This window comes from Lepidochelys olivacea (assembly GCF_965140295.1).
Source record: "Lepidochelys olivacea isolate rLepOli2 genome assembly, chromosome: 16".
Lineage (NCBI taxonomy): Eukaryota > Metazoa > Chordata > Testudines > Cheloniidae > Lepidochelys > Lepidochelys olivacea.
This window is the reverse complement of record NC_140426.1, coordinates 16,367,720-16,384,308: the sequence shown is the minus strand read 5'-3', so window position 1 is coordinate 16,384,308 and position 16,589 is coordinate 16,367,720. Positions and strand designations below refer to the sequence as shown.

At 41.1% G+C, this 16,589-nt stretch overlaps 1 protein-coding gene across 12 annotated transcripts in view; it reads left to right on the top strand.

Moving 5' to 3' along the window:
• FNBP1 (formin binding protein 1) overlaps positions 1 to 16,589 on the top strand; it is a 152,851-nt gene that overhangs the window by 99,196 nt on the left and 37,066 nt on the right. For all 12 annotated transcript variants that reach the window (XM_084650134.1, XM_084650135.1, XM_084650139.1 and 9 more), the window contains exons 7-8: positions 10,593 to 10,721; positions 12,203 to 12,349. In XM_084650134.1, the coding sequence (XP_084506260.1) occupies positions 10,593 to 10,721; positions 12,203 to 12,349 (276 nt within the window). The remainder of the gene's footprint in view (positions 1 to 10,592; positions 10,722 to 12,202; positions 12,350 to 16,589) is intronic.

Here is a 16,589-nt window from a genome sequence, read left to right as displayed (position 1 = left end):
CCCCCCTGCTCCCTCCAGATGCTCCTAGGCTCTTTTGATTGTGTTAAAACTGACCATGTTATTTCTCCTTGTAGGAGGAGTGTCCGTTATTGTTGCATCAAATAGTCAGTGTATCACTGGCAGAGTCCCATTATGTATAGATCTGCAAAGGCTGCCAGTTAGAGGGATTCCTTGGAGAAGCAGCTCTTCTTGCCTTTACAAAAGGAGGCGGACCAGCAGTGTTAGCTGCTCTCTCAGCCTGTGGGCTGGGGCCCTTTTCATTAAGAATTTATAAATTGTTATTATCCTGTACATACAGAGCTGCTTTTACAGAAGATCTGAGGGACATGGAAAGACTTCTGATCCGTGTTTAAAGCTTCCCTTCATTTGTCATTTTACAGTTCACATTGTCTGAACAATAGTCAAGTCATAATAAAGTGAGATAAGATGTATACCGGCTAAAAAAACCTTGCAAACAAGCCACAGAGGAAACTTCTCCAGAGTCGCAGATGAATAGCAGTAATGTGCATTTCAGAGGTTTTGCCCCATCAAGAGCTTCAGGACTAAATTTTCCAAAGTGACTAGGGATTCTGGGTGTCCCAGTTCTTAGGCCCCTCAGGGTATGTCTCCATTGCATTTTAAAACCCATGGCAGTGAGTCTCAGAGCTTGGGTCTACAGACTCCGGCTCGTGCTATGGCACTAAAAACTGCTGTGTGTGCATTTGGGCTCAGGTTGGAGCTTGGGCTCTGAAGCTGGGGAGGGGAATGGGTTCCAGAGCCTCACTCTAGCCTGAGCCAGACCGTCTACACAGCTGTTTTGAACACCATAGCATGAGTCCAAGTCTGAAGACTGAGCCTCTGAGATTCACTGTGATGGGTTTTGAGAAGCAGTGTAGACAAACCTTTAAAGGGCCTTGTTTTTCAGAAAATGCTGAGCCATCTGCCTTCTGAAAATCAGGCCCGTTTTAAGGTAACTCCAGTTGAGCACTAAGAAATGCAGCACCAAATCACTAGTTGCTTTGGAAAATTTAGGGTTCTGTTTTTATTATTATAAAAAGATGGAAAAATCTTGCACTATTTAAAAATCTGTTTAACACAGAGAAAATTATTTCACCCTTTGTATTAAATAATCCCAAACCCCTAGCTTCTCTCTTCTCCCCCCCCCAACCCCTTTGTCTGCTGTGAATTTATACCAGTAAATCAATAATGCAAACAAAATATGCAATCTGGTTGAAATTCACCTCTACACAGCTCAGACACACAGCCTATGCACCATTTAAGTGCTTATGCGGGAGGTAAGTGGTGCACAGGACTTGGACTTGCCCTCTGGTCCTCTGCACAAACTGAATTTCACCTTTGGTGAATAAGCAGCTGCTTTTTTCTTGCTTTAAACATGAAGCTGGGCTAAACTCTGCAATCCTTACTCACTTGTTACTCAGGCCAAATTCCCATTGACTTCACTAGGATTTTGCCCTGGTAATGTCTTTTATGAGATCTGTGGGATTAAGCCTAATGTGAATTGCTCAGTTTATACCAACACACCTTCTTTCTAAGTGCTTGTTTCCCAACAGGCAGGGCTGTACATGAAAGCATTGATTCTTTCCAGATAGTTATTTGCATGTTCTCTAACGGTGAGTCCTATTTACAGTTTATTTATTACCTGACAGACAGTCTTGTGATTTTTAACAGCTGCTTTTCCACTTCGACTCATAATTAATTTATGAATTTTGCTTTCTGGTCAACTAAGGGTTAATGGCTACAGTGTCTCTGGGTAAGTACAGGAAGTAGGGTGACCAGATAGCAAGTGTGAAAAATCAGGACGGGATGGGCGGTAATAGGCACCTATGTAAGAAAAAGCCCCAAATATCGGGACTGTCCGTATAAAATCGGGACATGTGGTCACCCTAACAGGAAGAAGCAGCTGTATTTTGTAAATACCCTCATGTATTGTGTACAGAATTTGTGTTGGCTCTTCTAAGAGGAGAGCAAGTAATGGAAACATCAGATGCTTTTGGATGTTATGTCAGCATATCCATTTGGCGTCATCTCCTTTCTGTTAGCAGCTGTACACCACAACAGTTTTTCACTAAATGGCCATTTGAGCATCTTATAAAAATGCATCCTCCTTAGACATTTCCTCACTTTATATTACAAAGTACAGTACTGGGGGAAAATATGTAAACTGCAAACTTCTGAATTGGTAAAGATCAAATGTGGGGCAAAAAACTTTCATTAGGGATGTAATAATAAGGCATGGACTATTATACTATGTGAGATTAGTTAACTTTGTGTCAGATGCTTGGGACCATCTTACTCCATTTTTATTGGGCTCCTAGGAGCTATGTTAATACAAATAATAATAATTCTTACTCAGTTGCACTTTGAGTGAATTGAGTGGGTATTTTGACTGAATAAGGACTAAGTAAAAGTGGGGTCAAGAGCTCAGGAATTTGCACATTGTTTGTAAGCTAGCCTATGAATCAACATTTTGCAGTCAATAATTTTTAGCCATAAATATAAAATAATGCAAGGTTAACAATTCATACTAGCAATTTCTTTTCTTCCATTGGTCCTGCCTTGTGGTTGTATGTTGTCTGTAAAATTCTTCTTAGAGTAAGATGACCAGAAGTGTGCATAGTACTCCAAATATGATCTAATTCATCCCTCAGTGCTGGAATAATTTCTACTGTTTATATTATCTACTCCTATTTATGTAGCCCAGAATTTAGTTTGCTTATTTTACTGCAGCTAAACAGAGCACCACATATCTGAGTTTTATCAGCCACAGTTCCAAACCTTCAAATGCTTGCAAACAATGAGGAAGAGGAACACCTGTTTTTATTGTAATAAATTGGACCTACAAATAGGTGTTATAATGTTGCTGTGGTTCTCCAAATTATTTATGCTGCATGCCACTTCATACGTGCCTGGATCGACTTCTCTTTCGACATCCCAGCTGTCCCTGTGTTTCACTCTGCAGACCCCCGGAAATGTTGCTGCAGACTATTATGCTCCATAAACAGAGGCTTGAGAACCACTGTTGTAGGGAGATGGACTTCTGGTTTCAAGGTGTGATTGATTCAATAAGGCCACCGAGCAGTATGGATGAATCTTGGTACTCTTCTTTGTGCATATTTACTACCATTGGGTGGTGGTTGTTGCTGTTGTTTTTTATTATTTGTTTTACTGTAACACTGACAGGCTCCAAACAATATTGGGGTCCTGTTAGACTAAGTGCTGTACAGACACTCAGTGAAAGAAGTACCTGCCCTGCAGGGTTTACAGTCTAAATGGACAAGACAGACGAAAAATGGATGAAAGGAATTATAGTTATCCCCATTTGTAGGTGGGGAATAGAAGCATTGAGAGATTTGCCAAAGGTTACACAAGGGAGCCTGTGGCAGAGCTAGGAACTGAAACTAGATCTCCCAAATCCCAGAACAATGCCTTAACCACAAGTCCATCCTTTCTCTGATTGTCAGACTTACCCACCCAATTGGTAGGGAGTAGGTAGTCCTAGGACTAACTGTGCTTGTACCTGTCTGGCATGTGTATGAACATGAACTTTTGTTTGCAGTGTAGCTGGGACCAGAACAGTTAAAGAACTGGGGTTGGGATTTGTGTTGCAGCTTTGTAATGCTGGTGGTTCTTTCTGAACTCTATAAATCAAATCTGTCTTACTCATTAGAGCCTTATTTGGTATTTTATTGTTCTAATGTATCTCTCATTAGTGTGTGCTCGGATAAGCTGGCAGAACTACATGCAGTGCTAATGCACTAGATAACGTTTGCCAGGGTTTGATAATGAAGCTTTAGTCCTCCCTATCAGCTGTTTGCTTGTTTGTATTTGGCTACATTCAGCCAAGGGTTTTCAGGGATTCACTGCTTGTTAGGTTTCTTCCTTCTAATGATTGAAAGTAACAATCTGTTTTCCTTTTACTTTCCCCAAGGAAATAAAATGTTGAAAACCTATTTCCTGCTTACTTGATGAGATGGTCAAAATGCTTATGGCATAATAGTTAATAATAGGACCTGATCCTTCCAGCACGAAAGTCAAAGGCTGAAACCGTGGCCCTGTTGAAGTCAATAGCAAAATGCCCACTATCTTTAATGAGGTCAGGATTTCACCAGCTGAGTCTAATCATGTGAGCAAAGTTACTTGTTCTTTGTTTGTATAGTGCCTAAGAATGATGGTCTTCGGCCATGACTAGGGCTTCTAGGTGCAACAGTAAAACAAATAATAATACTCGTGTGTTTGCAGGATTGGTCCCATAAATTAAAAAAAAGAATAAATAACAATGGATAATAATATACTACTTGAAAATAATTTATAAAGTATTGTGACATAGGACCCAGTTATGAAACTCATACTCACTCAGTCCCACTTAATGGATTGTTTTCGCAAGGGACTTAAATGCATGCCTAATTTTAGGGTTGTGAGTGGTCCCATTGATTTAGAGATGTGCTCAAGCACCTTGTTGAGTTGGGACCGAAGTCAATAGGACTATTTGTCCATAAACTGTAACGTTAAAAATGGATTATAGTCTTGTAAACTCTACTGATGATACTGATACCACGGGAAGTCCCATTGCACTTCCTGATAATGAATACTTGCAGTTATAAGCAGTGACTCACCGTTTGTGTTGCAGCATCAGGCACTGTGTCTGAAATGTTATAGGAACAACTGAAAACATTCCTGAAATTGTGAAGTATTTCTTAGCATGCTTTTATCATTAACCTATTTTGAAGTTTCTTGTTCATATTTGCATTTCAGTCTGGTCTTACATTTATCAAAGACAGATCTATTGTTTGGCAGCAACCTGCCAGGTTGCAGGCAGCAACCTGACGCTGCTTCATCTTACACACTTGTCTGCCCAAAATTTTTTTTAAAACTCCATCAAACTTTTAACTGGAAACTCTGCACTTCCGGACAAGACCAACTGCTGAGAAGTTGGACTGTTTCACTCATTGTACCCTGGAGACCGTTTTTTTTTGTGGGGAGATTTTTTTTTTCCTTTTTCAGTTATTCATTTGCCTTCTACGACAACAGCCTGTGGGAGTTATGTTTTCCCTGTGTAAACCTAAAAGACAATATATCTATCAACCCTTTTGCTGTTTCTGGAAAGTGTCTTTTGAAAAGTTCCCTTGAATTGTTCTCAACAAAACATGCTTCATTCTTCATCCTTACTGCAGACTGAAATGGTAAATAGGATAGGAGAAATTTGATCACCCCTCAAAAAAACTAATTGACAGTTTTTCTAGAACACAGAACCATACTGGGGGATGTGACATAGTCTGAATAATGTAATTAATTTTTTAAAAACTTCTCTAAGACACATTATTGTAATGGCATAACATAATAATAACTTCTTGTTCCTCACAGAATTTCTGAATGCTAATCGTAAAAGGGTTATGTCCATAATCCATTGAAGTCAGTTACATTGTCTTCAATGGGAGTTGGACAAAGTACAGTATGACAAAACCCCGGCTGCCTGTTCAAAAACTCCAGTTTAGCCTATTTCATATGTTACATCTCAGCATTCATTCCAAGAAACTCAGTACCTGGAATTTACATCTTTACGCCAGTATTCTTTACTTTTCCAATTCACCTTCACAACATGAGCATTTTAAAAAAAATCTTGATATAATAAAAGGAATTCAAAGAGTCTTCCATTATAAAGTACTATGTTTTAGTTAGAGGTCAGATACTTAAATTACACTGCATGCATGCAAAAATTATTGATAAATCTAGGAAAATTTTCCAGCACTAATATGCAGTGTCCATCCAATACAAGAATGCACTCTTTGTTGCTAAACTGAAAAAAAATTCTTGGAGTATAGCTTTTAAAAGTAGCTGTTCTAAGTAGCCTCATGTGAGACTCAGATATGCCCTGTAACCCATGTTACATCAGAAAAACATGTTTGCCAGGTTTGAAATTCTTTTAATTCCTAAATTTAAAGGGGTGGGGGGGAATCTTTTTCTGAATGAAGTACTTCACCCATAAAAGACTGTAGACCATAACTGATCTCACCTCCAGTGCCACCCATTTAGCTCACCTTTTTCCCCATCTCCAAAGGTTTGTTGGGATCATTACAAGCATCTGGAACAACCAGTAGCTGCTGTGTGCAAGTCTTGTTAATGCAATTCAATGGTTAGATAGAAAATTGGTGCAGGAAATGTGGCAAAAATAAGTTTGATACCACAGGGTTTGTTTTTTCCTGCTAGCTGGTAGAGACAGGCAAAAGTGCTGTTGCCAAACTGTGCAGCTATTCAGTTTGTTTTTCAGCATGAAAGACAAATCTGTGTACGTAAGCCTGGTTGTTTTTTTTTTTTTTTTAAAGTGCTGAGTACCCACAGCTCCAATTGCTGTCAATGTGGGTTGCAGCTACTCAGCACCTCTAAAAATCAGGCCATTAAAATGCATCACATAATCCTTTGTTTTATTTTAACTTTACAAATGTTTATCATCATCATGGCAAAATAAACCCAGCCTCTTACATGGACATTTTATGCTGTATTTTTTACTGAGTACTGGAAATGCCATTCAATTAAGTTCTTCCCACTTACCATCAAGATCTAGTGTGGCAAGCTGAGAAAGGAAGCATCATTCAGGCAGAAATAATGGTAGTTTTGTGCACCTCCTATGCTAGAGAGAGTTCTAATGGGCTAGATCCCTGGCTGGTGTAAATTGGAATAGCTCTGTCAAAGTCGGATAAAGCTATGGCAGTTTACACTAGCTGAAGATCTGGACTTACAGATCTGCCTCATCCTTCATTCATAACTCAGGTATTTATAGAAAGCATGACTCTGAAATAAATGAACACTAAAATCTGAGTTGTGGTTTTGATCGAAATCTGGATTTTATTGTGTCCTGGCTGATATGGGGCTGAAAAGACTAACAATGCAGCAGATATCAGGCTGCAGTTCAATTTTTAAGAAATTGTCTCTTAATTAGAAGTGCTGCACCTATGACCTTTAGGTTTTATTGTTGCATATGAGCTTTAAGAAAGAATTGCTTTAGCAAAAGCAGACTAAGGACAGCTAAGAAGTAGGCAGCATGCTTCATATGCATGTTTATTTGGGGGCCCATAAACTAATATTGGAAAAGAGATTCCATGAAGAGGGGGCCTCATTAGCTTTCAGCATGACAGGTGAGGTGCAAAGCAAAAAAACCAAAACAAACCTGCGTGTGCTCTTTATTGCTTCTTTATGATGTATAAAGATTACCTAATTTGTTGTTGTTCTTTGGTTATATTGTAACTATCTAGTCTTGACATATATTTTCTCTTCTGGAGAATTCTGTCAGTCTTTGGAAGACTTCACTTGGAATGTGACTTCACATCTGGAGGTTTAAACCTGAGCTCTGGTTCTATGGACCCTGCCCACTTGAAAGGAGAACGGAGAAAAAGTTGAAAAAGCTGCCGCTCAGGTTTCAAACACTTACTTCTGAGGTCATGGATCTGGTCTTCCAAAGCCTGCCCTTTAGGAAAAGCCAAGCCAAAACCAGAACTTTCTAATGTAAAAAAGAAGTAGGAAAAAACTCCATCTCTTTGGAGATTTCTTTATGTATAAGTGAGCAGTATAAAAATAAAATTAGTTTTGTATTTTATTTCCTGTGCAGTTCACCTTTAAATTATTCCTATGATTCCCTCTCCTGTGTGACTCAGTGCCTGCAGCTCTAGACTACTGCATCCATGAGGAGTCTGAATCTGAAATGTAATGTCCCCAACTCATATTTTTATTATTCTGTAACTCCCACCGGAGTACAAGAACAGAGCTATAAAATATAACTCTGTTAATATTAAAGTGGTGATGTTAGTAGTAATAATTTAAAAAATTCCAGGCATTTTTATATGTTATTTTAAGATCAAAATACCTCACTGGAAAAACATTTAAAATGTCTTGAGCTTGCCCAATGCAAAAAAAAGGTGAAGAGGAACAATAACGTTACTGTGGCTCTCAGATCGGAATTCTTGTTTTGGAATGTAACCGGTTCTAGTTACTCATCTGCTGTGTTCTTATATTTTGGGGCACTTACACTCACGTTGAAAACTATGGGTCCTGTCCTGCAAACATTTAGGTATGAGATACTTTATTCATGTGAAACTAATGGGCCTCCTTTTGGGAGTGATTTGCAGGATCAGGCCCTAAATCTGTATTCATGAATTACTGGTCTTATGTTTCAACGATGAAGTCAAGAGATAACGGCAGCTTGCGTAAACAGAACTGGGCTGTCCATGGAACTTAGCTCAAACAATGGATTGCTCTTAGATGGCTGTACAGAATGGGATTCATAAGTGAATATTGATCTATAGCAGCTGGACCATGAGTAAGAGGTAGGGGAAGGGACAATCTTACATTACTGTTATAGCCTGGCAGATTTTTGTATGGGTGACTTCATTTTTATATTGTTTTTTTTTTTCAGTGTAAAAATGTAGCAATAATTGTTCCTTAATCAAATTTAATGCAAATATGTGTGTATAATAAGTAATATAGCTCTCATGTAGAAAAACAACTGAACCGGCCTCTAGGGATTTCATTGCATATAAATAAAATTCCTGAAGACATACATGCTTGCTTACCATAATTAGCAGAAAGTTGAAGAATCTTGGGAGCATTGCATATGGCTGTTTTCTTTGATTTAGTTCACTTATCTGTTTCTAATTATGGTATTTTGCATTAAATGCTACTGTTTTGGCTCTTGGCATGCTCATCATGCCCAATGAGTTCTCACTGGGTTTCTTAAATCATTTTATGAAACTAAGATAAAATGAATCCAGGAAAGTTTTACAATCAAATGTGCTTGCAAAAGAAATTGCAGAACTGAGTGAAATAAATAATTAGGTGATAGCTATGAGCTGGATGGATAGATGAGGAACAGGTTCATTTCTCTGCAAGAGGAGATCTGAAATCTTCTGGCACAATTTGTTACTTTCCATTTATCATGCGTAAAATGTTTCATGATTTGGTATTTTATGTGGATTTATTGTCAGGAAACTATTGTCTGCCTGGAACAGTTCACAGGGTAACCCAATTCTGAACTGTTCTAATAGGATTGTTTTGGGAGAGAATGAGTGATCAAACCTGGCAGTATTTTAGGAATGAATCTTAAAATTCAAAACCTCCAAAAATATTTTCAGCTATGCTCCAAGGGTTAGGTAAAAAGGGTCAGATTAGGAGCACGCCTGGATACCTGAAGAGCTAGTGCAGTCAGGAGGGTGTAGGTGTACATGGCCAAATTCTGATCCCACTGAAATCAATGACAAAACTCCCATCTACTTTTCTGAGAGCAGCATTTGGTCCAGGGACATGAAACTCTTTTTGGAACAGATGGGAGCATATACAGGTGAGGTGCGCTACATCGGAGCAGAACAGGCAACAATGCACCGGCTGAGAATAGAAACCAGGAGGAGAGTGAACAAGTGAACACAGGATAGGAGGCAAAGGCATATAGAGTGCAGAGTGAGAGAGGGAGGGAGGGATGCTGTGCAAAGGCGAACAGCGAGGAAGGAAAAGGCAGCTGAAATAAACAGATGGGGTAGATAGAGAGGAAAATAATATTGTGACAGAAGGCCTCAGGAAGGAGAATCTAAAAAGAGAGAGAGAGAGATCAGCAAATATGAAGAAAGGGGTCACTCAAGGAAGCGCATCTCTGTAAATGCGGAAGCACTGGGAAGAGCATGGTGGGATCACGTATGCAAAGGATTCCAGCATTGTGGTATTGGTTCTAGTGTGGGGAAGCAAAAAAATCTTTGCTGGCCAACTGGGAAGTAGGTTGTTCAGAGGCGAGCAGAAAACATCTGAGCAGGCCTGGGGTGGAGTGGGAAGACTAGCCATATATGTCAAGAGAAGTTCAGAGGTAAGGAAGAGAGTCCTGGATGAGCTACAGCTGTGACAGTCTTGTTATGGGAATAAGGGGATGATCACAGAATTCAAACATGTGCATGGAAAGAAATATTGGTGAGAGTAGAAGAGATCAGCTGCCCAAACGTAAACTGCAGCATAGGAATTGGAGGAATAAACTGAGCAGTAAAATTACAGCTATGGTACAAGATTTCTTTCTCAGATAATAAAGAATGAAAATGAGTGGAGATGTCAGACCCGAAGGCATGTTTAGGCCATAATAACCATTATCTCCTTAGTCAAACTAAGAACACCATTCTAAAGAGTCTGGTATTGCAAGCTTTCCAAGTGCCTACCTCCCATGATTTCAATGAGATCTCAAAGCACAGAAGGTTCACGGGATTGGGCCCAACTATTCACAGTATTTAGAAAAGGCAAGGTCCTGCAAAGTGCAGAGTAAATTCCTGGACGTCAAAAGTGAGAACATGAAAAGGAAAAACAAGGAATATGAGTTTTGGCTGTGCAAATTTGGAACAAATACTTGGAGCAGGTAAGATTTAATGGAGGAGGAGAATGAACAAAGAGAGACAGTAAAAATGGAAAGTATGCAAAGATCCAGCTGCTAATGTTTCCCCCAAAGTTTAGTGTGTGCTGAATAGTGGTAAATGCAGTAGGAATAAAATTGGAGTGGCTAAAACCATACCGTCCTAGTCTGGTACAACTTACCTCTAAATAGTGTAAAGTATAATGTTCCTTTGGCTTTTCCTCAGGCAAGACAGCAAGCACAAACACGACATCAAATGGCAGAAGACAGCAAAGGAGAATACTCATCCATTCTTCAGAAATTTAACCACGAGCAACGCGAACATTATCACACGCACATACCAAACATCTTCCAGGTGAGATCTCATAGTACTGACTTACAGCAGCCTGTGTTCTTGGTGTGGCTACATCGACTAGATGCATTACAATGCATTGGTAAGCCAGATTAATTCTGTGATACCAGTTCTCTGCTCTGCAGAAGCCACAGCACCGCATTAGCAGACACTGGACATGATGCAGCAACCCAGGATCTCTAAAAGAAGTAGTTGCTCTCTTTGGTGGGAGCAACAATTCCTTCGAATCCAAAGAGATGTTATGGAGCTCAGTCTACTAAACTCCCTCTGACCTCTGGGCTAGCTACCAGACTGATTGATAATGTGGGAGGTGGGAGTCTGCTAGATGTTATGGCAGGAAGGGGCATGCCTGATGACATTATTCATAGTCTTGTTTTATTACACTCTACATTCTTGCAGCTGGGGAATGAGAGCATTGCTTGCAATGTTGAGGCACGAATCAACTGAGAGTATTGTCATCTATAAAACCTTACGCTCCTTTGTGACCTGTTTTCATACCTAGATTTCAAAGATGTTTAGATTTATACCATGTTCATGTTGGGCAATAGCTTAATGGATGTCAAAGAGGCAAGTGCTTACAGTTTGATTAAGTTGACTAAAAATGTCAGATGATGGCCAAGAAAGACATTGCAGAGAGAAAGTTAAAACTGCAGAGAGAAAGTTAAAACTACTGTGCTCTTTATTCATGGTCATTCAAGCCACTGTCTAGGATAAATTATTCCAAGGCATTTTGTGTTATTAAAAAAAGCAGCATCCCCAGGCCATGTATACCCTTCTTACAAGGCCTTTAGAGACCATAAAACTTTGGATCTGGTAAGCGCTGAATTGAACTTACATCCTTGGCTAAGCATAGTTTGGGTGCCTGTGCATTACCAGTGCTCCAGAAAATTCCCTTGCTTTGCTTTAAGTGTTAAAATAGCACTCAGAGAGCTGTTTTACTTTTAAAAGAATGGTACCAGTGTGTTCTTTCCTGCAGTTGTTTCATTTTTCTGTTGATCGTGGTTGGGTCGCAGTTTAACAGGAAAAAAATGAGTTGGGGGGGGTGGTTCTCAGCAGTCAGTGTCCTATCAGGTCTTATGTTTCAACATGAAACATGCACCTTTGACACCTGGACACACACTGTGCCTCCTATTGTAATCCATCATAACAGGAATATGCAACATCTGGTTTTCCTGTGTCCTAAACCAGAGGTCAATGGAACTGAAGATCCTTGGTGCTCTCTGCAGTGATCAATAGGGTGCCTATATTGAGATGCCCTGATGTAAACATTGTAACGTAATATGGAGATTACTCTGAGGCCGTCCTTTGATCGCCGATATCACTAAACTATACATTACATGAGAATAACTATCTTAATTTGCCTCCGTTTAAAGTCTTATTTAAACAACTGATATAACAGGAGCTGTTTTGTTGCAGAAATTAAAATTAATTGAAACTGTGAAATAACTTTTGATGTTTGATCAAAGTGAAATGTAATGTTTCAGAAAATACAAGAGATGGAGGAAAGGAGGATAGTGAGGATAGGCGAATGCATGAAAACCTATGCAGAAGTGGACCGCCAGGTGATCCCAATAATTGGGAAGTGTCTGGACGGAATAACGAAGGCAGCAGAATCAATTGATCAGAAAAATGTAAGTGTTGAATGTGGTATCTTCTTCTTTCTCCTGTGTTCTTTATTATTTATTAGTTGTATAATAAAACCTAGGAGCGCAAGTCGGGAGCTAAAACCCTATTGTGCTAGGCACTGTACAGACACAGAACATAAAGATGGTCCCTGCCCCAAATTGCTTGCTCTGAAAACTGTTAAGAAAGAATTTGAAACACAAAACTTGCACCCAAATCCAGTTAGTGCACAGAAAAGGTGTTCCTCTATCACATGTTAAGTAAGGATAGCTTTAGTTCATGTTTTATTTTATGAAGGATAGTTGTTTTGTCTTGTTACAGAGAAAAATCTGTTCTTCTCACGGATGTATTTGTTTAGCAAATTAATCCATAGGGTCATTTGTCTTTTAAGAAGGAAACGTTGCTTTTACCAAATTTACTCCATTAACATGCATTCTATACATAAGCGTTTGGTTTGGCTGTATTTAGATAAGATGCTGTATTCTAAAGATGTGACTGTTAGGGCCTGTATACACTACACAGTATTGTCGACAAAAGTCAGCTTTCATCAGCAAAGCAGTGGAGGTGTACACACTGAAATGCTCTTCTCGCTGATGTAACTCCCCTGCTACACCGACAAAATAAAACCACCTTTACAAGAGGCATAGAGCTTTTTGCAACATAATTAGAGTGACGCAGCGTCAGTGTAGAGACAGCACTTGTTTATGTTGCCCTAATTGGCCTCCAGGAAGTGTCCCTCAATGCCCATCGTGAGCGCACTGGTCAGCAGTTTGAACTCCGCTGCCCTGAAGGTACACATCCATGTGCCGCTCCCCCATTTAAATGCCTGGGAATTTTTGAACTTTTCACTTTCTGTTTGGATGGCATAGACTATTCACACAGCATCTTCCCAGGTGACCATGCTGGTTTTCTGCAACAGATGAGCTCCCACATGGAGTACACCGGAGCTGTTGGATCTGCTGGGTCTGTGGGGAGAGGAGGCTGTGCAGTTGCAGTTTTGCTCAAGTCGTAGGAACTTTGATATCTATGGGCAGATTGCTCATGGCATGCAGGACAAGGGACACAAAAGGGACATGCAGCAGTGCCATGCTATGATCAAGGAGCTGTGGCAGGCATACCAGAAGGCAAGGGGGCCAGCTGTTGTTTTGGTGCAGCACCAAAGACATGCTGCTTCTACAAGAAGCTGCATGCCATCCTTGGTGGTGACACCACTACCACCACCAAGAGCCCTATGGATACTTCAGGCTGGAGGCAGCAGCCAGTGGAGTCAACCCTGGGATGAAGTGGTGGATGAGGAAGTGGAGTTGGAGGAATGTGTGGGACATGCAACAGAATTGTCCAGTGGCGTGGCAAGCCAGGATCTATTTTTTCACTCTGGAGGGGTCTAGCCAGACCCAGCTCTCTGGCTCACATGAAGCAGGAGAGGCAAGCTTTGGTAAGCATACCTTTTGCTTTGGTACTGCACAGTGATAGGAGATTGAGTTCTCATTTACTTTGTTATATGATAGAGAAGGGATAAGGGATAGAAATTAACAACAAAGCATAAGCTGCTACGCATTGGGGGCCCTGCGGAAAAGTTTGTTAATGTACACTGGGGTGTCTTGGGAATCCTCCATAGGAAACTTTCGTGTAGGTACTCTGCAATCCTCTGCTGAAGGTTCCTTGGCAAAGCTTCCTTGTCTGTCCCCCCCGCTGTAGGAAATTTTGCCGTGCCAGCAGGCAATTATTTCTGCAGGGACCAAAGTGGCATATAGGTGAGCAACATACGGACCCGATCTGAAACTGCACGTATGCAGAGATGCACCCTTGCAGCCTGGGATACCCTCAGAAGTGAGATATCGGGTTCGATTACCCAAGCCTTTGGGAAAAGGTGCCAATATTCAGAATACTCTCCCTAGGTGCATGTAGTGACTCTCTCTTCACAAACCATCCAGTTAATGAAAAACTCAGGCTGGACAGCCTGGAAAGGAGACTGGGTCAGGAGCGGATAATAGATGAACAAGAGTGGATTATAAAGCTACTGGAGGGCCAGATAGTGAGGCTCAAGTCCCTCATAGTGCTGCAGCCTGAGCACATCCATGCACGATTCCCTCTGCAGCTAATACAGAGTGCCATTCCATGTCCTTCCCAAGCTTCCCCAACACATTCCTTGTATGTTCCCCTTCCGTCGCAGTACCCCTTGCACTCCACCCCGAGAGCCTAGTTTCATGATGAAAGCTGGAGTTGCACACAACTGGAGAGGCTTCACCGAGAGACACTTCTTCATTGCCATGTCCCCAGTTTGCCAAAAACATAATAATGTTTTATCCTTTAATTAAAGTATAGTCTTTGAAACAAAATGAGTCTTTATTTGTGTCATGCACATCATAGTTGCTGCTAAAATTCAAATAACAGTGGCTATAGGCAGGAACATTTGCTCACTACAATTAAAGCTCAGGAAACAAGCATTACAGGGGTCATTCAAGGCGGCAAGTAAACACTGTCTGTCTGAATGCATCAGATAAAAACACATTACTGGGCCTCATAGTCAAAATGCTCATTCAAAGCCTCCCTGATTCGAATAGCGCCCCCTTGAGCCCCTCTAATTGCCCTGGTATCTGACTGCTCAAAAGCAGCAGCCAGCCAATCCACCCCAGCACTCCACCCTTGGGGAAACTTTTCCCCCTTCATTTTGCAAATGTTATGCAGAGCACAGCAGGCTGCTATGACCATTGGAATATTTTCCTCATTGAGGTCTAATCTGCCAAAAAGGCAGCACCAGCAACCTTTTAATCTGCCAAAGGTACATTCAGTGTTCATTTGTCACCTGCTGAGCCTGTTGTTGAAGCATTCCTTGCTACTGTCTAGGTTCCCAGTGTAAGGCTTCATGAGCCACAGGAGCAAGGAGTTGGCAGGGTGGGCATTGCACATCTCCCATTGGAATCTTCTGGTCTGGAGAGAAAGTCCCAGTATGCAGATTTCTATACAGTCCAGTGTTCCTAAAGATGCGTATGTCATGAACTTTCCCTGACCAACCCAAATTGGTGTCAGTTTGATCTGCGGCCAAAATTAGGATATGCGTGCCATCGATCACTCCACTGCTGTTAAGGAATCCCATTGCTGCAAAGCCATCAGTTATTTCCGGCACATTACCCAGAGTCTAGTCCTTTGTTGCAGGAGGCAATTAATGGCCCTGCAACTTGCACCACTGCAACCCCTATGGTGAACATTCCAACTCCAAACTGATATGCGACTGACTGGTAGCAGTCTGGATTTGCCAGCATCCACACAGTGATTGCCACTCACTTTTCCGCTGTCAGGGCAGCTCTCCTTCTGGTATCCTTGTGCCACAGGGCAGGGGCGAGCTCCACGCACAGTTCCAGGAAGATGGCTTTGCGCATCTGAAAGTTCTGAAACCACTGCTCGTCATCCCGTACATGCATTATGATGCTATACCATCACTCAGTGCTTGTTTCCCAAGCCCAGTACCAATAGTCCACCTTGTGCAGCTGCTCCATGATTGCCAGCTGTAATCTTGAATTCTTTCTTTCCATTGCACACAGCAGGGCAGGCACCACAGATTCACTTTGTATCCCTGCTCATGAAATACTGCAGGACCAGCTGCGTTGTGTTCATAATGCTCATCACCAAACTAGTCAGCAGTTCAGGATCCATGCTTTCAGGCAGAGATGACGGGCACAGTTTACAGGGGCTATTCAAAAATGGCGCGAAACGAAGTCGGAAGCGCATGGAATGATGGGACGGAAATAACTGCATCATGAGATGGTGAGCATTCCTCCATGATGCACTGCAATCTGTTCCCAGCTCTTCCAGTGATAGAGGGTGGCTGGTTACACAGTGAGATAGCTACCCATGATGCAATGCCAGAGCACCAACTATGGATTGTTCTGTGGACATGGACAACTGATGTAATTAAAGCCGCATATGATCGTCAACTTAACTCTTTAGTGTAGACAAGGCCTTAGTAAATAGGTTTCAGCATCAATTAGAAGATGAAGGGTATTATCACAGATAGATATTTAGTGGTCAATTCTTATGTGGCAGAAATGTTTGCTCTAGCTTTTCAACAGAACCACAAATCATACCGAACGTTGCAGAAATTTGTTTGTTCTAATTATTCTCATGATTATGGAAATGCTAAATTCTGAGTGTGGAGTTAGACAGCCTACCTGGATCTGGGCTGGATTCAGCTTTGAAAATGAGCCAACACAGGTCAGATTCAGGCAAGGCTGAATGCATGGAGAACTG